The sequence below is a fragment of the Muscardinus avellanarius genome (assembly GCF_963383645.1).
Source record: "Muscardinus avellanarius genome assembly, chromosome: 13".
NCBI classification, from domain to species: Eukaryota; Metazoa; Chordata; class Mammalia; order Rodentia; family Gliridae; genus Muscardinus; species Muscardinus avellanarius.
The window spans coordinates 74,114,735-74,139,578 of record NC_137799.1 but is presented as its reverse complement, the minus strand read 5'-3'; the positions used below and the strand labels follow the sequence as shown (position 1 = coordinate 74,139,578).

Genomic DNA, 24,844 nt, shown 5'->3' with positions numbered 1-24,844 from the left:
AGAGACAGGAAGATCTGGGTTCGCGGCCAGCCTCAGCTATTTAGTGAGGCCCTCTGCAACCTAGTGAGACCCTGTTTCAAAATAAAGTATAAAAATTAGGGCTGGAGGTATAGCTGAGAGGTAGAATGCTCCTGGGTTCTATCCCCAGCACCACACACACACACACACACACACACACAGTAACAATAGCAGTAAATATGAGATGATGTGGACTCAACAGAAAGACTAAATGTAATGAATGGCAGTTCAATCTGTCTTTAGCCTGAGATTCCACGTCCTTTTCTTTTCACGGGATGAACTAATGAGCCTCTGAAAACGAACACAGCTGAACTGATTTTTAAGACTTAATATCCTTAAGTCTGTGATGATGTGTGTGTAGCTTTCGGTGTCATAGGAGTATCAGGAAAATAGCCCATGTTGATGGTAAATGGTGTTTATTATCAATATCCCGGAACTGAGTGCAAGGAGCAACGGAGATGCCTTGCGGGTGGGGGGGGGGGTTGTCTAGGTGCATATAAAAGCAATTGTAACAGGAAGAACATATCAAGCTCCCGCAGCCTTTGGCAAATTATGGATTATGTAGATATGTTTGATTTTGTAACGGGCATTTCACAAAAATTCAGATAGACTTTTAATCAGCTTTGATTTCCAGAGACTATATCCCTGGAGTTTTCTATAAAATTTGCAAGATTTCCCCTCTGACTTTCTGTGATTGCCTTAAGCTTATTTTGTGTTGCTTATTGGAATCTGGATGGTAGATGAATGATTTGATCTTTAGAGTGCTAGACAAAGAGCTAGACAACAAAATCTGAATAAATTTAAAAATATCTCTGTAATCAAAATCTCGATTATGATCCGAGCTTGGTGGTTGACACTAAGTTAATCCAAGTGGACGAATTAGTTTTCCTGCCTGGTTAAGCCTCAGCCCCAGATTTCAAGGTAGGACGAAAGTAATGAGTCAGGTTTTGCAGTAATCATACAAGGGCCTATTCGTCCAACTGACCTCACTCCTACTCTCTGTGATGTGACCACTGACCAAAACGGTTTTTAAAGCCATCCTCCGGAATTAACTTCAGAACTTCACCTAGAATCTTTCTCTTGGCTGTTGCACATCTTCATCCTTTAGGGAGAGATTTGATATTTGTATAACATCAAGAAAAAATCCACCCAGATGAACAATAAAAATAAGAAAAAACAGTCACAGCCAAATCTTATAAATAAGGTGAGTAGTAAATCTGGATGATACCAAAATCACATATGACTAAATATGACTATAGAATATTAAAAAATATTTGCTGGTAGTTTCAAAGCCCTTCAATTAACTTTAAAATCAATTCCAATATAGAAGTATCCAAAGTGTTTTGAGCAATGGCAGTGCCCTTGGAACATGTACGTGCAGAGTCTGCCAAGGTGACTATTCTAAAAGGGATTACACCAATTTAGATGTTTGTTTTAAAAAAATCAATCGCATCACTTTATGGGCTGTGTGTGATATAATAGGAAGAACACAAACTGTGAGAGCCAGCCAGGGGCTCCGCTCGTCTCCTCCCCTTTCAGCTCTCAGTGACCTTGGATGATTTATTTAAGCTGTCGGAGCTTCTGCTTCCTAATCAGCAAATGGAGATAATGATTCCTACTGGGACTTTGTAGGGGTTAGAAATATAGTCTATAAAGCGCCGCATATATACGATGCCTGGACATAGTTCAGTGTTTGTGATTATGAGTTGATGGATTTATTTACACCCAGCCTTGTTTCAAAGAGGGTTAAAAGTAGTTTAATTTCTGCCTCTACATGGCCTAACTTAGGACATTATAACAGCAATAAATGTATTATGTGCTCGAGATATTTATATTAACATTGTCTTATTTTTTGTTTTTAATAATTATGTCTTAATTTCTTTATAATTATGGTATGTACAGGCAATATGCTAATAAATGTTAAATAGCACACTGTATCACACATTGTTCTTAGTACCATATTAAATTGTATTATTCTTACAATCACCCCTTGCTAACCCTTTCTACTATTATTATCCCCATTTTAGAAATTATAAGATGAAAGTATTTGGTGTAAATTATCCAACGTTAAAGAGTTAGGAAGTGATAAAACCGGGATTCTAAGCTAGGCACCTTTGTCTCCCAGGTTTTTCCCTTTAAACTCTAGTATTTTGTTACTTGGAGTAGATGATGGGATAATCCTTCACAGAGAACTCTTGTAAATGATATATCCTTTGAGGTGAAAAGCCAAACATAATTAAATATTACAATAGGATATTGAGAGAGATTTGCTGGTAACTTCAAATGCCATAAATTAACTTTGAAGGCCACTGTAAAAATGGAACAACCAAGGTCTCTGAGCAAAGGCCTTGCACAAGAGTATAGCATCTCCCAAGGCTTGTCGAGAAGGACCAGGATCCACCCAGGCAAACTGTTGGCATTCTTGATCTGAAAAGATGGGGCATCAAAGGCAGTGAGGCAGCGAGCGGGGTACGTACAGGGGAGACCCTCGAATCACTGGATGTGAGAGAAGGCAGAATTCTCCCTCCTAGAATGAAGGCAAAGTTAGGACAGACCTTAGGATGGAACAGAGCAGGGGATGGGCTGAGCCTGGGAGATGGAAAGGGGAAGTGAAGGGGCAAGCAGCCTCCACGCTAGGGAAAGGAGCGGTGGAGAGGTGGAGACCCTCACGCCCATTCATCTTCCTGTGTGGATTTCCTGTGTCTGCTCCTTGAGTGTCATGGTGTCTCTACCAAGGCAGTGCCACGAAGCCAGCAGGACATGGTGGAGCCTAGTGCAGGTCTTCCCACCGGTTCATGGCTTCTACAATAGCTGTACTATGTAGTGTTTAGCATGCTTTTAAATGGACTAGTTATTATTACTAATATTGCCATCTATTGACATGACTGTCACATCTCAGGTATCATTTAGGTCCCAGTAGGAAGTAGATGGGGTACTCAAATCAGGTAAAGTGCAAAGAGGAGAAGAGTTCCATAGAGGGACTATTCACAAAGGTGTGGCCTATGTGGGACCCACCACCCTGATGGTCCATAAGCCTGAAGGGAGGGTAGGGAGCCATCATGTGAAATTATGCCTGTGCACTCCAGAATAGAGATGTGGCTCGCCATGGGTGAGCTTGTACAGCGAGAACTGGGAGAAGACTATCCCCACCTTGGACTCCTCCCTCTTGCCCATATCTCACTAGACATCAGATTGGCCAAACCCAAACAGAACCCAGAGGCTCTGATGGCTCTTGATACCTTCAAAAGAGGCCAGTCTTGCCAGGCGTGGTGGCCCACACTTGTGATCCCAGTACTTGGGAGGCTGAGACAGGAGGATCATAGGTTTGCAGCCAACCTCAGCTACTTAGTGAGACTTTCCACAACGTAGTATGATCCTGTTTAGAAAATAAAGAATAAAAAAATAGGACCAGAGGTGTAGCTCGGAGGTAGAATGCCCTTGGGTTCAATCTCCAGTACTGAAAAAAAAAAAAAAAACCCAAGAGGCCAGTTTTGCAAGGCACAGAGCAAGCAGAGGGTGCAGGGTGGCTCTGGAGAGGGGAACTGAAGATGTGCAGCCTTGTGTCTTCACCCCAGTGGCACAGGGTCCAGGACACAGCCCCGAGGTCCAACAGCCCTCACTTTAGTTGACGTCCAGCCACTCAGCAACACTCCTTCACTTCAGGTGCTCTCCCCACTCTGAAATCACCACCAGCACTTCTACCAGGCCCCAGTCCACGAATTCAGGCAGAAGGATCTCAGGGGAAACAAACAAAAGAATCACTTTGTTAAGACAAGATATTCTGTGTCTGCAGGGTTTTTTCTAACCTTGTGAACCTATCTAAACTAGAAGTAATTTCAGGAAGGAGATTTATGCTTGGTATCCATCTTTTGGCTCCCACTATTATGAAATTTAATTTCCAAATGAATCAAAGGAAATTAAGCTTTAGTGAACTCTAGTCTTCTTTATTTTTGTCTTTTACATTACTCCTATCCATATCTGCATGATGTTGAACACAGATCGTGATTCGGGTGGGATTCTGGATGTTCCTTGGATTTCCCTTGTAGATATTTTACAATTGATCCACTCATGGAAGGAAAACATATTTATAGGGCAGGGAAAATAGACAAGAATACATAGGTAATCTTATTCTCTCATCTTTTTTAAAAAATGAGAACCATTAATCTCCCAGCCTATGCTCTGTGTGTGTGTGTGTGTGTGTGTGTGTGTGTGTGTGAGAGAGAGAGAGAGAGAGAGAGAGAGAGAGAGAGAGAGAAGAAAAGAGGGGGGGAGAAAAAGAGCGACAGGGAAAAGGAAAGAGGAGAGAGAAGAGAAAATACTGCATCAAGGGCATAATCCTGTTTAGCCACTGAAACTATTCCTTGCTATGGTCAGTAACATGTCTCCATAGTCTGAGGGTCATAGGCCACTCCAGTGGTTGGTGGCAGACATCATATAACTGGAGTATATATATATGTGCGTGTGGATGAAGACAGGCTGAAATCCCAAAGTATGGGAGTATACTTCCAACTCCAGTGGGGAAAGACAAGCAATACTAATGACGTTCATGGAGGTGCCTGTAAAAATATAGTTTACCAAGCTTGTTTAGAAAGACAAGGCCCCACCCACCTTGTGTCAAACAGGTACTAGAAGGCAAGTTCTGCTGCAGGTATAGATAAAAGATTAGTCTAGCAGGCAGCCTACCATCTAAAGAATACAGCACCAATATAAAAGCTTGAATATGTGCAGAAACAGAAACTTTGACATAAATAGTATTTTTTATCATAGTATTTTCAAGGGAGAGGAGGGTTAGTACAGCCTTTGTTCTTCTTTTCCCATTTCTCCTCCCTCCCACACCTTCATGTGTTTTCCCCATACCTATATTATTAACACCCATTTCTGACAAGGCACACAGAGTGCCCACTGTGTTAGCAACCTGGTATGATTCTTTTCCTTGCTTTTTTACTTTCTATTTGGTCTTCAGTCAGACCCTTCTTCTGAAAGTACTTCTGTAATGTGTTAAAAGGAACAGTCTATTGGAAATTCTCATCAACAACTGAAGGAAAGATCAATGATAGTAATTTACAGATTCCCTTCTAAGAACCTCAAGTGAACCTGAGCCTCAGCTAACACTAGAAGATCCCCGGATTCCACTGCTGAATCCCGGAACGCTCTGTTCTGTAATGCTCTATGGTGCATTCTAAATGGTGTGCTGCAGTGGAGTTCCCTCCTTCCCAGCCAGGCTGTAGAACACCCCAGAATAGGGCCCAGAAAGCCACCTCCTTCCCCACAGATAGCCAGGAGGCCCTGGTACCTGCAGCATCCCACCCCTTGTGCTGTGTAGCTGCCCCTGAAGAGGGCACTCTTACGTGTCTTCCAGGTCCTCCAGTCTTTAGGTAGATGGCGGGGGGGGGGGGGGGGGGTGTCCCTTTGGCCAGCTGTTCCTCCTCCAGCCTCCGGAGGCACCTTGGTCATCACCGAGGTCACAGCTGGATGATGGCATTTCTCTCCTAGACCTTGGTTCAAGAATGCTGATGAGTGCGTGAAATCCAGACCCATAATCCAGACCCTTAATCTGACTCAAGAAGTGATGCCGTTGCCATTGTTTCAACTCTACGCTCCTTTTGTGCCTTGAACCCACTTCTATTTTGCACTTTAATTATTAATGCTATCTGCTTTTGAAGGCTAGGACTGTAGTTTGGAAAATCTTGAGGGTCCAATATTTCCTGTACCACAATTTAAAAAGAAACTTTGAACCCCCTTTGTCTAGCACAATGCCTGGTACATGTCCACGAGGACAAGTAGGATCCACACATTCAAATGTAGGAAAATGTGGAATTGCTAGCATTCTTTGGGCCCTTAAACATCAGAAGAAGGACTGGGCACAGTGGCACATGCCTGTAATGACAGTACCTGGGAGGCTAAGACAGGAGGATCACAGGCTCCAGGCCAGCCTCAGCAACTTAGTGAGACATTGTTTCAAAATAAAAGATAAAAAGGACTGGGTGTGGCTCAGAGGTAAAATGCCCCGGGAAGGAACGAAGGAGAAATAAAGGAAAGGTCTTTAGGTTGGTAGGGAAATGGATGAGCTGTAAAAGGAAACACTGTTCAGCAGGACAGACCAAGGCAGGGGAGGAAGAGCTGCTCGTTACTAAGGCGGTGCTACAGGCTCATCAGTTTGGGGAAGGAGGTGAGGGACAGTGGTGATCCTACAGATGGCCGGTGGTACCACTGGCCCTTATAGAAAATCCACGAGGAGGCCAGGTTTGGCAAGGAGGCAAGGTAGCATGACTTGTTCAGCCGAGGCTCACTGAATGGGAGCGCTGTGGGAACTCCAGGGGGTGGGAACTGCCTCGCCACAAAATCCCTGCACCTCCCTACTGCAGCACTGTGCCAACGCGCTTAGCATCGTTCTTAACAAAAGTACTTAATAAGTGTCCGTGCTTAATAGTTAGTGTTTATAATTAATTTTTGCGTTTGGAGTATCTACTATGCAGAGCATCACCAAAACACCTGTGAGGAAAAGGCCTATTTGGGCTCTTGGTTTCAGAAGTCTCAGCCCATGGTCAGTTGACGCCATTGCCCTGGGCCTGAGAAGAGGCATGCTGGGAGGGTGTGGCAGCTGGCCGAAGCCAAGAAGAGAAGGGGAGGCGGGAGGAAGGGAGGCAGAGGGAGACAGGAAGGAGCAGGGGCAGGTGGAGTTCCCAAGGCCAAGCCCCAGACACCTACCTCCTCCTGCCCGACCTCCCTATAGCTCTCACCACCTCCCCACAAATCCACCCAATCATTAACCCAGCAAACGGGTTAATCCACTGACATGGAGAGCCCATAATCCAATCATTTCACCTCCAAACATTGCTGCATTGCCTAGTACATGAGCTTTTGGGGGATAACCATACCTCTGAACACTAATAATACCACTATCGGAGTCAATCAGCTCTCTGGTTTTCCTGGAACTGTCTGCTGCTACATTTAAGAGGTTATTTCCAACTAGGCATGGTGCTGCACACTTGTAATACCAGTACTTGGGAGGCTGAGACAGGGGGATCTCAGGTTCAAGGCTAGCTTCAGCTGCTTAGTGAGGCCCTCAGCAACTTAGCAAGACCCTGTTCAAAAAGCAAAAATTAACAAAGGGCTGGGGTGTATTCAGAGGTAGAATGCCTCTGGCTTCAATCCAATTATGAGAGGGGGGGAGGGAGGGAGGGAGGGAGGGAGGGAAAGAGGGGGGATATCACTTCAATCCATAGACCCATTTGTAAGAAACTCTCCAAAAGGGAGAAATTCACACATGTCTTTCAAACCTTTGACCACAGTGTCTCAAACACCTAGAGATCCTGTTTTTGTTGTTCTTTATTTACACTTGTATGTCTATTTCCATATGCACTGTGCATAGTTTATGATATAAAGCTATTTTGTGATAAGAAAAATTGATAAAGATTAAGCCCAAGCGTATGTATCTACAAGCTTCTCTAGAATGAAATAAAAAGAAATACCTATATTTTCTAAAAACTAGCTCCAACTCCAATGGCAATTTATAGCATCCTAGAATTTTAGACCCAGGGCACGTCCCCCCCCCCCCCCCCCCGCGTAATAGCTGTTAATATCTTGCATTCAGAAAGTTCAGCTTCATCCTTGAGGTCCAGAAACCAAGCAGCTTGCCCAAGGTAACAGAGCCAGTAATGCCAGAAGCAGGACCAGACCCGTTGGTGGTTGGTAATCTCCCTCAGAGAGGCTTGTACTGATAGCCGCGTCTTCAAAGTGATTTAAGAATATGTATTCCTTGAAACTTTATTTAAAGGATGACTTCCAAGGTATCCAGGACCCTAGTTTAATTGGGAGAGATTTATCTTTCAGCAGATGGAAAGTGTCAATTGGCCCATTCAATTTGGTAGGACTCTTTATTCATACACATCAAAAATGGAACCTGACTCGTGTGCATGATGGAGACCAAACCCCTCTTGAGACTCGGTCTGAGATGGCGGGGAAGGGAGAGGGCAAAACCAGCAATTAAACAAGTAGATGTGTAATTGCGAATTACAGCGCGTGTTATGAAGAAAACGAGCCACGGTGCCCTAGGACTGAGTTTAAATCTGCCTTTTTTTTTTTAATTGACCCAGATCCAGAAGGGATCGATAGCAGCTCTTTTGTGATTATCTGGGTGCTGGGCTCAAAACTACAGTTTGAACGACGCCAATAGCCTCTCCCTTCTTTTTCCAGGCCAGGGGAGCAAAATGAGAAGGCAGTGAGCCGGCCCAGCCTCTCTCCCAGCCGGCACCGACGCCCACCATGAACCAGTCGGAGGGCTCCGCGGAGGTGGAGGTGACGGACGAGGCGGCAGGCGGGGAGGTGAACGAGTCGGTGGAGGCCGACCTGGAGCACCCCGCGGTGCCGGAGGCGCAGCCCCCGCGGCCGCCCCCCGCGGGCCGCCAGCCCGGCGGGCGCGCCGTCGAGGCCCCGGGCGCGCAGCAGCAGCTCGGGCCGCAGGAGGAGGAGGAGCGCGGGGAGAGCCTGGCGCGCTCGGCCAGCACGGAGAGCGGCTTCCACAACCACACCGACACCGCCGAGGGCGACGTGATCGCCGACGGCGAGGACGAGAGCGCGTACGCCGTGCAGTACCGGCCCGAGGCCGAGGAGTACACGGAGCAGGCGGAGGCCGAGCACGCCGAGGCGGCGCACCGCCGCGCGCTGCCCGGCCACCTGCACCTGCACTCGCTGGAGCACGAGGAGGCCATGAACGCCGCCTACTCGGGCTACGTCTACACGCACCGGCTCTTCCACCGCGGCGAGGACGAGCCGTACGCCGAGCCGTACGCCGACTACGGCGGGCTGCAGGAGCACGTGTACGAGGAGATCGGGGACGCGCCCGAGCTGGAGCGCGGGGGGCTGCGGCTCTTGGAGCAGGAGCGCGACGCGGCGGCCGCCTACCGCCAGGAGGCGCTGGGCGCGCGGCTGCACCACTACGACGAGCGCTCGGACGGCGAGTCCGACAGCCCCGAGAAGGAGGCCGAGTTCGCGCCCTACCCGCGCATGGACAGCTACGAGCAGGAGGAGGACATCGACCAGATCGTGGCCGAGGTCAAGCAGAGCATGAGCTCGCACAGCCTCGACAAGGCGGCCGAGGACATGCCCGAGGCCGAGCAGGACCTGGAGCGCGCCCCCAGCCCCGCCGGCGGCCGCCCCGACAGCCCGGGGCTGCAGGCGCAGCGGGCGGCGGGCCCTGCGGGCGGCGAGGCCGGGCAGCCGCGGTACAGCAAGGAGAAGAGGGATGCCATCTCGCTGGCCATCAAGGACATCAAGGAGGCCATCGAGGAGGTGAAAACCAGGACCATCCGTTCGCCTTATACTCCCGACGAGCCCAAAGAGCCCATCTGGGTGATGCGCCAGGACATTAGCCCCACCAGGGACTGTGAGGACCAGAGGCCTGTGGATGGAGACGTAAGTCTGTGCGGGTTCAGGCTGGTCAGCCCCACAAGGCGGGGTGGGGAGATGGGGTCACTGTGGCCCTGCCACAGATACCGGGAAACGACTTTGTGGGACCCATGGCCCGCAGGAGCACTCACACACAACCTTTCCATGGCAAGCCTCAGAAACAGCGTGTCCACAAGGTCCCTCAGGGAAGCACCAGCCAGGGAGTTGAGGTGTTGGCTGCACCCTTTCAGACCCACAGTGGGATCACTGTAAATCGCGGGCCCCCCAGCTACCTGGAGGGCTGGGGAACCCGCGATTTAGAGCCACATTCCTGGGCCCAGGTCTTCTCACACCTCCTGCTTGCTAATTTAGGTCTAGGGTAGGACCCTAGAAATTCTATTTCTAATGACATGTAAAAACCAAGGCCAGTCCCCGGGCATGGTGGCGCAGGCTTGTAATCCCCGGGCTTGGGAGGCGGAGACAGGAGGATCACGCAGGTTCGAAGCCAGCCTGCTGGCTTAAGAGACCCTGTTTCCAAATAAAATATAAAATAGGTCTGGGAGTATAGCCCGGAGGTAGAAGGGTTCCATCCCCACTACCACCACACACACACACACACACACACACACACACACACACACACACACACACACCAAGGCCACACTAAGGAGAGACTTTATTGGAAAGGATAATTGCAAAGGAGAAACAAGTGCTTTCCATGGGGTGGGGAGGGGGTCTTGTAATAGGAGAAGGAGAATCTCTGATCATAAGATCTGCAGGGGCTACTCAGATACTGCAGAAGAATTTTCTTTTATGGGGTGAAGTAACCAAGGCTAGTAAGAACAAGGCGTGAGGAAGCACAAGGGAAGGGTGGCTTGACAAAAGGTGGATCAGAGAATAAAGTTGTAGCCAGAGACCAGCCTCTTCCGGGGAGGGGCTTATGCTGGCCACAGTTGAGGCACCTGAGGGAGGGAGAGACACTTAACCAAAGTGAGGTTGTGTTCTGATTAATCAGCACATTGGCCAGCAGTGGGCATCTGGAGGGTCTTAGGCCTTGCCAGGCATAAACGGGGGCATCTGAGAATCTTATAGTAGTCCCATAGGCATGGGAGCTTCTTTGCAGTGAGTCATTTTGCAGAATGCCCAGTGTCGGGGATTTTTAAACCTTCCCTGTTTCCTAGGATGGCAGGGCTCAGGTAAAGTGCAGCAGTATCACTAAGAAGCCCCGGGTGATGCTGCTGGATCCAGGGCCATTGCCTTAAAGCCATTCCTTACAGGTTTAGGACAGGCATTGTGCCCTTAATTGGAGGAAATCATGGAAATCCCCTGAGTCCTGCCCTGTCAGGGGTTTCTGCAGGGTTTTGCACCTGCTCTCTATCTACCCTGCTGTGGGTCTCAGTAAGGCTCATTTTCACTTCCAGTGGTTCTAGGGCTTCCTGCCCACTTCTTAGGAGACCATGTTTTCAATTAAAAGCCAGATTGCGCTTTCTTGTGAAGAGCAGCACAAGGTGATTTCTGGCCCTGCGGGTGTTTTATTTTCCATTTTTTAATACCTAAGAAATATGATAACCTGGCAAGCTTGGGTGTCACAGCCTATTCAAAATAAATCAAGAAGACTAACCTTTGCCCCCTCTGCCTTGCTGTTAAGATTCTTTCTGCTCCAGCTCTCCTTTTCATTCTCTTGAGTAATTTTTAAGCAATTTCATTTAAAAGTGGCGCTTGGAATAAGAGAAGGGTCAAAGGGTTAAATTCAATTTCATTTAATTCTGTTTCTCAGTATAGCTTTTGGAGTGAGAAACCATTATTGGAAGGTGCTTGTTCATTTTACTGATACATAAAGGGCTGTGCAGGTTAGAGCAGTATCATTCACCTGTTTTAGTAACAGTCAACATTTGCTGTCAGCTGATTAAGTCTCTAGAACTTTACAAGGAAAGGTTGGAAACAGAGAAGAAAGCCACATACTCCCCAGCAGGGGGCAGCACTGGGTCAATTCAGACCTGCCTTGCATCTCGCCTGTTTCCTGGGCTTCTGAGCAGGTTAAAAACAGGTGCACTCACATGGAACATTCCCCTTGACTTCCAGCTGTTTCCAGCCTTCTCACAGCTGGGAAGGACTGCAGCAAGCATTTTGCAAATGAGGTGGAAATGGAGCAGATTTTCAAATGTAGGGAGCTGGCAAGAGGCGGGGTTGGTTGCATATCTTTTTAGAAACTTGGAAAGCCATCAGGGAAGAAGCTGCAGGAGCATTTGGTCCAGTTGCTGGCCTCTCCCATCAGCCTCCTCGGTTGCACCAGCTCCTTGAAATGACCTGCTTAACCATATGGCTCCTGGAGCTTCATACTGAGCCTCCCGCTCAGCCAGTGTATACACCAGGGACAGCTTTTGTTCATTTGAACTGGGAGGGCAACTTAACCATCTTGCATGATTCCAGTCATAGAATTAACGATAGACTATTGAATAATGCTTGAGGAACCAATACTGTCAGAAATTCAGCTTGATCCTAAGAAATTCGTGAGTAGGCTTACTGGGTTATTAATAGTTAATAGGAAGCAAAGCCAGAAGCCTGTGCTTTAAAATATCCCCCAAGTCATTTTTAAGCCATTTGAACCTGCAGGTTACATTTCATCTGCCACTCCATATTTATAGGAAAGACCTTCATTTGCGACTCCTTTGATGGTATTATTCCACCTCAGCATCAAAAAATCATTTACTGACTGTTCATCCCATGCATGCTGTTGAAAAAAAAAAAAAAAACAGGAAAGATGTTAAGAGCAGTGCGGTCTGGCGTTTTTCTGGGGGATACTTGTTAAAAATGCAAGTTCTGCCTCTTCTTTTGTGAACCTAAATACCTGTGCTTAGCGATCTGGTGTTTTGTTTTATAAATTCTCCCTGAGATTCTTGAGCATATGAAAGGTTGAGAACCACTGACTTAAAGGGGGAAAACCTATTATCTGGGCTGTGGACTTGAGGCTTAATCCTTATTACCCATACACAATTTTAACAAAAGGGACTGTCCTGCTGTGATTATGGTTAGCAGGCCTGGAGAAGTAACCCTGAAATTCCTATTACAAAAGCAGTGAATTCTCGAAATGGTAGGATCAGAAACCACAAAGGAGCAAATAGGAGGAAATTGTGAACACCTTTTGTTACCACTCACTAGAGAGAATTGCTACTAGTTAAGTCAGCTTTTAAGACTTCTTTTCATTGCTGGTGAACCTCCGCACTTAACATGTGAAGCAGATTGGCCTTTGTTTGCTGGTGAGTCAGACAGAATGAGAAGAGAGGATTGCTCAGCCACAAGAACTTACTGAATTTACCGATGTTTAGCGCTGAATGAAAAATATTGTTTTCTGAAAAAAAAATACTTGTATGTGCCTTGCTTCTAGTAGGTGATTCATCTAACACCTGATCCTCTTCAGGCGACAGAATTCTTCAGAGTGGGGAAAGCCCAGGTGGAGTCAGCTGGTGTTAGCCAGGACACTGTGGGTCTGGCAGGGTTTGAGCTGCTCTGAGTGCCGTGTTTTACAGACCAAGATGTTGCCTCCCTCTGCTCCTTCCCAAAACTACACTAAAACCATGGTAAAGTAGAAAAATCAGAAATACAGAGAGGAACCGGCCTTAAACAAGAACAGTAAAATATTAATGTTTTGAGGAGCTGACTGCTAGACACATTAATGCTCCTAGTATTTCTGGTTCTCCTCTTCTTTCAGAAATAGAAGATTGCACTACTTCATCCCCTAGAAACTTCTAAAGGGAACTGTCAGTGGACAGAGTGCAGAAGTGTGTTGATTCCATGGGAGGACAGCCAAGACCATATTTCCTTCCCTAGTGGTGACAGACCAGGAAGCCTTGCATTCACGTGGTGGTACCACAAGATGGCGGCACAGCACGGGGCTGGCTGAAGTCCTGAAGGGCCGCAGTGACCAGGCTCCCTGCTGACCCGTGGGGGACATGGCCATGAGAGAGAGAAGGCAACGTTGGCTGTTTTGAGCCATAGGAATTTGGGGAGGGGATTCACTACCATAGTGTAGGCTGGTCAATCCTGAATAATACATCGATGATGTAACTGCCTAGAAAGACTCAGGAATCTGAGACACTAGATACTTCAGGGGGCAGGAGTATAGGGATATGGCTGAAAAAAAACGGGAGGATTGTTTGAAAGTCGTCATAGGAGAGGCTCAACTTCCTGGTGCCTTTGTCAGCCCGGGAGGCAGGGGGTCCTCCTCCCCGCAGAAGATCTGAGGCTTCTGTAAGAAAAGCTGAACAGGAGGAGTAGGAAGTTAGGGAGGAGAGCTGCAGCTGAAAGTGGGGACAGGTGCTTGAGGAACACAGGGCCTGCGTAGCAGTGAGACTGTGAGATTGCCTTAGAATTCTTAGTTGCATGGCTCAGAACTCACCCACCCAGAGGAAACTGAAAGGCTCAGGAGAAGGTCCTGCCTGCAGACATTGAGGTTGAGGTTTGGGCTTCCTAGGTCCCCACCTGGTCACCCCACAGTGAATCTTGGGGGGACCCATTCTCAAGATTAATGGACAGCAAAGGATCACCAGATATTTGAAGAATATTCCTAAAAAAGCAAACTTTCTCATATTTGGAGAAACAAAGGCAGTTCTCAGAGCAGGCAAGGACTATGAAATCTTTAAAATCCATGGTAGCACATGCCTGTGAACCCAGGACTTGGGAGGTTGAGACAGGAGACACATAGGTTCAAGGCCAGCTCAGTCTCAGCAACTTAGTGAGACCTTGTTTCAAAATAAAAACTTTTTAAAAGGGGGCTGAGGGTGTAGTTTGGAGGTAGGATGACCCTGGATTCAATCTTCAATACAAAAGAAATCCTTCCTTTATAATCAATATTTTCAGAGGTAAAAGGGAGGTGAGACAGGAGGGTCATGGTTCGCAGACAACCTCAGCTACTTAGTGGGGCCCTCTGCAACTTAGTGAGACCCTGCTTCAAAATAAAGAATAGAAAATAGGGCAGGGGATGTAGCTTGGAGGTCGAATGCACCTGGGTTCCATCCCCAGACCCCCCCCCCAAAAAAAAAAGGAAAGAAAGAAAGAAAGAAAGAAAGAAAGAAAGAAAGAAAAAAAGATCTCAGAATTCACCTCCCATGTAGGCTGTCTCAGGAAACCAGCAGAGGATTGTTATCTCCAATTGAAATACAGGTCTCAGAATTCACCTCCCGTGTAGGCTGTTTCAGGAAACCAGTAGAAGATCGTTATCTCCAATTAAAAGCATAAACCAGAAGAGATGTGAGATCCAGAAAGTAAGGGATCAGAAACAGGAATGGTACAAAGGGTCCTCCAGGTGATGGATAGTAAGAGTTGGGAAGAGCTCCGCAGAGGCCCAGCATAGCAATCATTTTTTATCTTTTATTTTGAAACCTGGTCTCACTAAGTTGCGGAGAGCCTCACTAAGTAGGTGAGGCCTGTCTGTGAACCGTGATCCTCCAGTCTCAGCCTCCCAAATGCTGAGATTACAAGCGTGTGCCACCATGCCTGGAAAAACACTTTTTTTATGTTTTAAAAGGAAAAATTTTGAAATAAAAAAAAGAAGTAGCAATAGAGACTTAGAATTTAAAAGCTAGGAAACATCAGTGGAAAGGTTAAAAGACCAAATTGAAATCTTCAAGGCAGTAGAACAATTAAGGCAAAAAGATGGAAAGTAGTAAAAGCATAGATAAGTGGAGGGGGAATGAGAAAGATGTTTCCTGGAGTCAAAGGAGATGTACCCAGCGTCTTTGCCTTAAATTTAAAAGATGAAAGAGTTGAGATCATTAAGCAGAGATCACTCACCCACCATACAAAGATAGTAATCAAGTTAGTGTTTTCTTGGAAATATAGAGAAGAGCAAACTGTTCTGTATGTTGTGTGCATGGTGTACAGGAACGGGATGGCTTTTTAACTATGTTCTGGTAAAATGAGGGTGCTAGGTGTTTTAATTTCGTGCAGCATTTGTGTTAAGCGCACACATTTCCACTTGGCTGACATTACACACATAAAGAATTTGAAATAGGTCCAGGAGAAGGCTGTGCTATTTCAGGTGAAGAACACTCATTGATAAGCAGATGTGCACCTGAAAATAAAACACCTGAAGTATTCAGAGGCGATGGACTTGCCGATGTGCTTAGAGTTTGGAGCTCACAAAGCATCCGTGTATGGCAGCAAATATACTAACTGCAGTGGGAGCTGAGGTCAGGTATGGATGCATTGATTGTTTACAGGCTTCAGTAATTATGTGGGTTAATGGCCTTTACTTCAAGAATGAAATGTTTTCGAAAGCCCTCTTTTACCAAGATGCATCTAATAACCTATCATGTGACTTAAGATTCACAGTAAAGTGTCATATCCCTGGCAATGGGGTGTAATAGTCTACACCACAGAACTTAGTTGTCAATAGCAACAACTAAAATGAGCCATTTTTCTATGAGCTTTGAGGATCTGAGGTCCCTGGGGCAAATTTTTTAAAGATCTAATAGTCTTATTGTTACATCTTCAAAATGAAAGGGCTTGACCTTGAAATCCCCTTTGAAGAGCAAATGATGCATTTCAATCATGAAAAGAACAAAAGGAGCTAGAAATGCCTTGCCCTCCCGCTCTCCTCCCAGATTTGAAGCTTTACCTCCAATTATCTTAACTCACCTTTAGCATTTCACTTGTCAGTGCAGCGCCAGGCAAGCCCTGATGCCTGACAAGTATCCCCCTGCTGACATCAGACATTGCAATGTCTGAATCACCGGACCAGAACCTGTCCGATGATCTGCACACGAGAATGCAACCTGTCCAATTACTTTGTGCTCCGTGCAATAAAAAAGAAGTGATGGGAAAGATTGATTTGTTTTTAACCCACAGGCTCCAATTTTTTCTCTTTGCCTGACCCCACTCCCAAGAGGAATCTTTTTCAACTTTTTAATGGATTGTCCTACCAGATAGTATATATGTGAAACGGTGCCCAGAAATGATAGAATAAGCAATAGGGAAGAAAATAGACAATTTAGCCAGAGAGAATTTTATCACTTCCAGTTAGATTTTCAGCATGCAGGGCCACAGTCTTGAGTGTCTGACATACTCACTTAGTATATAAGTGGGGGCTCAAGAAATTGCCCAGGAGTCTTTAGAAAAATTGTGACCTCTTCTTCAACTGTACACTGGAGATATTCCTGATGATAAGTGGCTGTGTCAAGAAGGAAGGCCAGGTGTAGGAAGAGCTGCATCACGGGCCACTGAGGTCCACTGTGTCTCAGCCAGCATTCTTACTGTTGTAATCCAAAATACCTGGCCACAGCCGGGCATGGTGGTGCATGCTTGTAATCCCAGGATTTGGGAGGCTGAGACAGGAGGATTGCAGTTTGCGGACAGCCTCAGCTACTTAGTGAGGCCCTTTGCAACTCAGTGAGACCCTGTTTCAAAATAAAGAATAAAAAATAGGGCTGTGGGTGTCACTCCAAAGTAGAATGCCCCCTGGGTTCAACCCCTGGTACCACACACACACACACACACACACACACACACACACACACACAAATAATTCTGGCCACGTAACTTAGAGGAAGAGTGCTGGAGATTTCAGTAGTCCAGTCTGTATCAGACTGGGAAAAGTCTGCAGAACTCAGGGCCTAGTGCAGGAGGCAGAGAGGGAGAGAGCAATGCGAGGAGGGATTATCTACTCTCCAAGGCCACAAACCCAGGCATCCCTCTTTGGCAACCATGCCCCTCCTCCAACACAGCTGCCTTGTTCCTATGAGGTTTAGGAGGATGTTCTGCATCCAGACTATTACAATGTGTAACCTACTTAAATCCTGCGGCCCACCGGGCGTGGTGGCGCACGCTTATAATCCCCGCGCTTGGAAGGCGGAGACAGGAGGATCGCGCAGGTTTGAAGCCAGCCGCGCCGGCTTAAGAGACCCTGTTTCCAAATAAAAAGTACAAAATAGGTCTGGGAGCATAGCCCGGAGGTAGAAGGGCTTCCAGGAACCCCAATACCACCAAAAATTAAATGGATAAATAAATCCTGAGGCCCATGTATGACTGCAAAACTATGAAATGTGACTTTCTTATAAACAGGATCATCTCCAAAGTGAAACTTACCAGAGGTACTTCTCCTCTCCAGACAGGACTCCATCCCACACTGACCTGCTCTGTCCAGCTCACATTCCCATCCCATGAAGTCAAGGTCTTACTCCTCAAGCATGTAGGATTCTAACTTCCTGATCTGAATCTCTGGGGGGTTGGATCTTGGCATGAGTCTTCCTGAGGCCAAGTCAAAATTGGAAACCCCCAACTTAACCTATAGATGATAGTTTAACAATTCTTAAGTATCTCGTCTCCCACTTTTCTCACATGCACCAACCTGCCTGCTCTGTAACCCCCTGTCAGTCTTCTTGAGGGCAAAGTCGGTGTCCCATCCAATCAGAACAAAATTTTTGCCTTACATCTCACCTGCTGCAAGTACCTTGAGTTGGAAACCTGTCTGCTGCTTAGGTTTCGATTCCCTTATCAATAAAACGAGTTAATCAGATTTCTCTCTGGGGTAATTCTGAGAGACGGTGATTTTGCAGCTGCTGAGTCCTCTGTGGGAATGTGGAGCAAGAATCACAAGTTTGATGTGTTAGTTGCCCAAGGAAGTCGAGGCTCACTTACCATTCAGGATTAGTTGTTGGCATTAATTGGGGGTAAGGGCCTTGGTGCCCCTGCCTCACCTCCTCTGGGCTGGGGTCCCCTCTGCCATCCCTAGCACTCCATCCGCACGGTGCTGCCTGTCCTGGTCAGGCGCTCAGGATGGCCCAGGATCCTGGCTTCCACCTTGAACAGCAGCATATGGTCAGCCTTTTTGTCCAGAGCTGGGCTGGTTGATTAAGTCTGACCTCTATGAGTAGTAACGACGGCACACACAACTTTCTTCAGACAGCGTTTGCCTTTTACTGGCATCCTGCTCCCCTTTCCAGAGAGCAGTGGGAAAGTGTTTTGAGGCAGAAAATCATTTCAGCACTAATATTTCTTAATCAGAAACCAGCCACTCTCTTGCAGAGAAAGAGGCATTGTCAAAATCCTGGGGGATGCAGGCTGATGTCAACACCTCTCCTCATCATTTGCACTTTTGTGCTCACTTTTTTTTTTAAGTTTAAGGAAGATGATGTAAAGAGAGTGGAGGAGGCCTCTAATTCCTTGATATCACTCCCTCCCTGCCCTGAATTCAGCATGTAACCAATGTAGATTTTTCTTTTCTTTTTACTGTTGCTAGGAGACTATTGACCAAGGTCAAGAGCACATGCTAATTCATTAAGACTCATTAGCGGCATCTTATCCTGCTGACCTTACATTGTGTTGTCAGGCTTACAAGGGCAAGTGAGAAGAATTGCTGTGCTGCCTAAGGGGTGTGTTTTTGCGAAGGACTCCTTGTTAAGGTTTCCTGAGCTAAGAAGCTTCCTCTCACAGATCCATACCATTCACAGGGGTCTGGCTGGCCAGAATTTTTTCAGGATCTCATTAGCAAGAGATAATGGCATTGAAATGGGATCTGAAGTCAAGTAGACAGAATGGAAGTGTACCTGTGTTCTGTTGGAGGCTGATTTCCCCAGGTGGATCGATTCCTGGCTGGGATGCGATTTACCCTTAGGGAAGAGAAGGATGGTCTTACGATAGAGCTCACTGTGTGCATTTGTGGCCTGAAGAGGACCAGACCCTAGGCACCCTTATATAGACTGTGTTCAAACTGTTTAGAAAAGGGGGGTGGGAGACATCCTATAACCTTTATGCAGGAGTGAAACCTTAGAACCAAAGGATCTGCTGCTGGGGCAGCAGCATGGGCTCCAGGGCATTCTGCCAAGCCGGCCTCAGAAAAGGATGGGAAGCCACTCCTTAGACAGATGGATGAAATCAGAGGAAGAAATGTGTTCTCAGCCATAAGTGGTGCAAAGCACCATCACCACTTTTGGGTTTAATCGAGCACCCGTTACAATACAGGCCACCATGAATAAGAAATCCAGGCTGGCCACAAAACTACCCTGATTCTCTCTTTGTAACTATTATCTCTTTACAAAAATTGAATTTTTTGTCATTCACTATGCCACGGATAGTTTTTTAGTTTCTCCTCTTGGGCAAACCCCCAGGAATACAGCCGCGAGGGGCTCAACAGAAGATCTGCGGGGCTTAAAACCTAAGGGCAGAGCAGCTTCTGGATTGACTTCCAGCCCTGACCTGCCAGCCCTCTCTAGCTCCCAGGCTGCACGTTCTGTCCTCAGGCAGGCAGTAGTCAAGTCTACAGATCTCCGAGTGTCCAGTAGAGAAGGGAGCCAGGAGCTGGAAAGGGCAAGGCGTGTGAGGCCCAGTACAGGTGGGGCAGGTGGTTGCCTGGAGAAGGCTGGGCCCACTGGGGGCCATAGAAGTAGAAAGAGGAGGTGCTGCCCGAGGGCAAGCGTGGCCTTGCGGGAGCACCCATAAGTACAAGGGTTGCAGCTTGGTTCTCAAGGGCTGCCTCTTTCCAAAGGATTTGCCCTAAAAACTCACAGTTAAGGCAGAGCTTTTTAACCCCTGTGCCTATGGTCGCCCTAAACTCTGGGGACGGAGGAGACCTAGGCCTTCAACTCTGAGCAGCCGCATCTTGGGCTCCGGCCAGACTGGTGTGTTGTATAAATATTATGATTTCTTTCTCCACCAAAATGCAGAAAAAGCTGGGCAGCACAGAATCAAGGAAGATTGTTGGTGCCAGGGGAGCCAGCCTGGAGGCTGCCACCCTCCCGCGGCCTGGCCCTCGGTGTGGCCTGTGGACCTTCTTCTTTATGTTCCCGTCCCAGCCTCCTTGCTGCTGTGGCGGTTTCCATCTCAGATGTTATCCATTATTGATGCGGCATGGAGAAGGTGGCGGTGAATAATTAAGCAGGTTTCAGGTGCAGAGTGAACATTAAAGGGAAGAAAGAAGGAAAACAAGCCAGGGTCAGAGCTCTGAGTTCCATTGTGCTAAAAGGGTGCTGTGTGTCAGTGCTTTCTATAGCATTCCAGAAGGCCTAGCCGGTGTTTTTATTTTGTTTTAGTTTTGTTCTTGTTTTACTGTAGTCTGGTGATCTTAAGCCCTGTGTCATCTGGTCGTTCTCTGGCTGATAACTGAAAACATTTCCAGCTTCCCACCGCAGCAGTGAAGACTCTAATCACTCCGCTGCTCCATCCTGGCTCAGGAATCCAAAGCAGTTCTCAAGGTTGATAGCGGAAAACAGTTTCGCTGTGAGCTAGGGAGAGTTAAACGGCTGGGCGTGTTCCGTCCAGACACTGAAAACCAACATGGAAAGATTTTTCTTGCCTTTACATAATTAACGAGAATAAAAGCGTGTTCTGAGAGATGCCTGGTGCTATTAACGAGGAAGGAATGCCTCCTGTGAAGCTTACTGTTTGGAAAGGACTTCTCTTTCTTGAGTGCTATCTTACAGCTTTAAGAATTGCATCAGATTGGCCCGGGTTGTACGACTGCTCCCGGGAGCGGTCAGAAACGATGAGGAGAGAGAGGGGAACGCACAGAGACGCCCTCTCTGTCACCCCGTTTCCCATTCGGCCCACAGAGCTGTCCACAGCACGGGAAACTGTCTATTAGCACGGACAGATTTTCCAGCTGTGAATCGGTTCAGATCCCTCGTGTCTCTTTTTTCTACTATTTGGCCCTGTCATAGCACATTAACTAAACAGGGGGACTCACAGAGGACCTGCCAGCAGGGATGAGAGCATTTGGTGAGAGAGAAGTCTGAAGTCATTTGTGAGGATGAGCACAGCATACATCCCTGTTCTTCCCCCTCGCCATAGAGGTGCAGAGGCTCCGGTGGCCCCCTGGCCAGCAGTGAGCACACCTCCTAAGCATCTTCTGCCTTAACACCTCCCTGCAGCCTCGGTTCCCATGAGCTCCCTCCAGCTCTGTTCTACCTGGGTTTGTCTTTACCATCCTCCTGTCTGTGCCAGCTGATATGGTCCAGCCCTTGAACCCACTTTGGGGTTATCTGTTGGTTTGATTCTAGCACACTGGCCCTGAGCAGCTCTTTTCTGAGTTTGTATGACTGGCTTGCTGCAGCTCTCTTATTTGCATTATAGTGAGAGGCAGTCAGCAGATGTGCAAATGGGTGGGGGTCCACTTCAACATCCTGTGCCCCCAGAGGCCCCACTGCTAGCTGGCCAGAACTCTCCAAGCTCCCCACACACCCAGGTGCGTTCTGACAGGGGGCCCAGAGAGCCTTCCCCCACTCCCACCCCTTCCTTCCACCTCAGCTGGATGCTTCTTCACAGGTTCTATAAACGTAGCAGAGTTTTGGGTGTGTGAAAGTTTCTGGTGGCACCTCAGAGCCAAGTTTATTTTCCCCAGAAATAGTAGGTGCCGCTGCAAGAGGGTTAGGCTGGCCTCTTCTCTGGAGCATCAGCTGACAATGCTCCACCAGTGACGCAGGGGCTTTGGCCACCCCGGGAGGGGGTCACTTCTCCTGTTACCAGCTGCCTCCTTGACTGGGCCACCTCACACTGCTGGAAACAATCCACCAGGCCGGTGCTGAGGTCAGGAGTCAGCCTCGGCTCACAAGTGCACGTACTCGAGCTGGTCTGGCGTTCAGACAGCCCCGGAAAGATGGAGAACTTTTGGATGTACCAGTTTGAGTGTCACGAAGAAGAGGTAGGTGCATCTTGGGCTTCACAGCAACATTTGCTGCTTGGCTCTGGTCTCTCTCCTCCTCCTGTTAGCCAGGTTGGAAGCAGTTCTCTGTGTTTCCCTCCACAGTAGGAGGAAATGGGCAGAGTAGGAATGAGTGGGGAGGGTGGGCCCCACCCAGGATGGAGGGAATGTACAGCTTTGCTGCCGTGTGGCTCTCCCAGGTGGTCTGGACAGAGTAGAGGCCGCTGGTCACTTGGAGGGGTGCTTAGAAGGTGAACCCACCGCTCTCTCCAGCAGCACGCATCCCAGCTCTCCAGGCTCTGATAAGTGAGCTGTTCCAGCCAGTGCAGCCTCCCTTGCTCTATTGTAGATTTTGCCTCTGTGGTTCTCTTGAATATGAGTGAGGATTAATGCCAGTAAGTGAGGTGATGGGTATAATGTGCTCTTGTGCAGTGCCTGGCAGGTAGTAGGCTGGTTGAAAATGGTAACTGTGGCCATTCTTAGCAGGAATTGAGTTTTTACAGCTGATTGTATGCATCTCTTAAAATGGGTTAAAGTTAACTTTAACCAAGGAAAGAACAGGCTTACAAAGGGAAAATGAATGAAATTTCCCTTATTTGTCCGTTTAATAATATGTTTCAAAAATAGAGCATGGCTGGTTCTGGGTGGGGGAGATAACCTTTATTTATAGATGAGCTTTATCAGGGATAAGATGGTTTGTCCTTACACTAGTGACTGGTTAATGGTTAACTGGTTCATTTCTTTGTCTTGGAAAGTATGGCTTCAGTAGCTTAGAACCTGTGTGATGGTATAAATGAATTGTGTGGCCCAGTGCTAAAATGCCCTGCGAGCACACTACTCTTGGACCAGCCCGGTCCCCTGTGGTACAGGTCTCCTCCTCCTCCTCGATGCTTTTACACAGGTTTCGCAGGGTTGGTGCTGGTACTGAGAGAGCTTTGCCTATGGGGGGAGAGAACAGAAATGGCTAGAATCGTTTAACTGACAGTTATCTCAAAATGTTTCATTGGTATTAATTGAATCCATTATAAATGTATATATAAAACACTTCATTAAACCCAGGCTATTATCATCCTAATGACATAATTATGCCCTTACAATGCTTCTACTAACTTTACTACTTCACCACATGAAGGAAATAAAAATGTGCGTTGATATTATACCTTGAATTGAGAGTGAGTAAGTATGAATTTTTGGCTTTCAGATGCACCAGTGTATCTCAGGATAAAAACTAATCACATATTTTGGGAGGGGGGTAATAATTCTAACATGCAGTAATAAGGTTAATTTAAAGCACTGTGGACAAGTAAGGGAAACAATGTCAATGTTGATTTGAGAAAAAAGATAAGGCCAGATCAAGCAATAAGAAAAAGCGAAAAGCTGTTTAAAGACCCTGGAACTCGGAAGCCCCACATAGGCCTAAACAATGTTCATCAGAAGAACAAGGGCTTGTGTTACAGCCTGCCATAGGTAACCACACCTTTGAAATTCCATTTAGGAAAAGGAGAGGAGCCAGGATGTTCTGGCTAGGAAGGAATGGAATGACCCTGTGCTCTGTTACAGTGTATATGAAATGCCACCTTTGGGGACACTTGTTTTCCACCACTGTATCCAGTACACCAGTCTAATCCTATAGCCTGCACTATTTGCAAGAGAAGGTAGATGAGCCATGATGGAGAAGTGGTGGAGAGAACCCGTAAATGCTTGTGGCACCAACTGCCACTTAGGCACACAAGTGCAGTGCTGCGCATGTTCAGAGGCTGCCATGTTCTAGAAACTATTTTCCATTTTCTTTCTCCTCTGATATAAGACAGTGTCTACACTTCTTTCCATCCATCACATGTATTGAACTCCTATTGTGTATTTTATGAGGGGCTTCATATTAGGCACCTGGGAGAGGAAACATGTAAATTATAAACTCTGCTTTCATGGTCCTTACTAAGACATTGTAATTAAAATATAATTATCCTATAGTATTTTATTTTTAATAAAATACAGGGGGAGGTGATACACTATAAGAATAGTGCAGATAAAGTGCATGCATGCAGTCCTTCCAGGAGAGGGCTTCCTCTCACTTTAGAGTTGAGGAGACTGCACAAAGAGGCAGTCGACCCTTGCAAGCTCTTGGATATGAAGAGTTCAGACAAGAGCAAAAACAGGCTCCGAGCAGAAGCACACAGATTGGGAACAGGGAAGGGTTCCCTTTGTCCTGGTAATAAAGAATAAAAAGAACAAGAAGGGCAAGAGTAGTAAAGGAATTAAGGCCAAACCTTGGAGTCCCCTCATGCCAAGATAGCCTAGAACTTATCCTTGAAGCAAAGAAAAAGGACTATAGATCTTTCAATTGAGCATATCTTGCTCAGAGCTTTTAAAACTGTACAAAATTATGGTAAATGGGTACTTAGCAAAAGGTTCCTGGTAAAGGATGTGCATGAATGCTCAGCACTAGTCTCATGGTATTTTGGCTGCTTGGTCACGAAGAAGGAGGAGGAAGAGGAGGAGGAGGAGGAGGATGTGGAGGAGAAAAGTAGACATAGTATTCTTGGGTTCTATACAGTATTCTTGGATTCTATGAGTTGTTCAACATATGTAAAATTAGTAAATAGTTCAGACCAAAATGGATTTGGCAAAGGTATACCATTTTTAAATATCCTCCTACTCTTCATTACAGTGAGGTTTGTCACTGAGTTTCCTTGGAGGAAAGGGACAGCATTCACTGAATTCAACTCCAGGGCAGGCTAGAGCTGCTGGGGTCTTTGATCAGGTGTCTTCATGAGCTGTGTACCGTGGTAAGGCCTGAGCTGAGCTACA

The 24,844-nt window shown here is 46.9% G+C and overlaps 1 protein-coding gene across 1 annotated transcript in view; it reads left to right on the top strand.

Moving 5' to 3' along the window:
• Positions 1 to 8,283: 8,283 nt before the first annotated feature.
• APBA1 (amyloid beta precursor protein binding family A member 1) overlaps positions 8,284 to 24,844 on the top strand; it is a gene marked incomplete at both ends in the record, with an annotated part of 71,477 nt that continues 54,916 nt past the window's right edge. The window contains one exon of the mRNA XM_080708845.1: positions 8,284 to 9,432. Within this exon, the coding sequence (XP_080564971.1) occupies positions 8,284 to 9,432 (1,149 nt within the window). The remainder of the gene's footprint in view (positions 9,433 to 24,844) is intronic.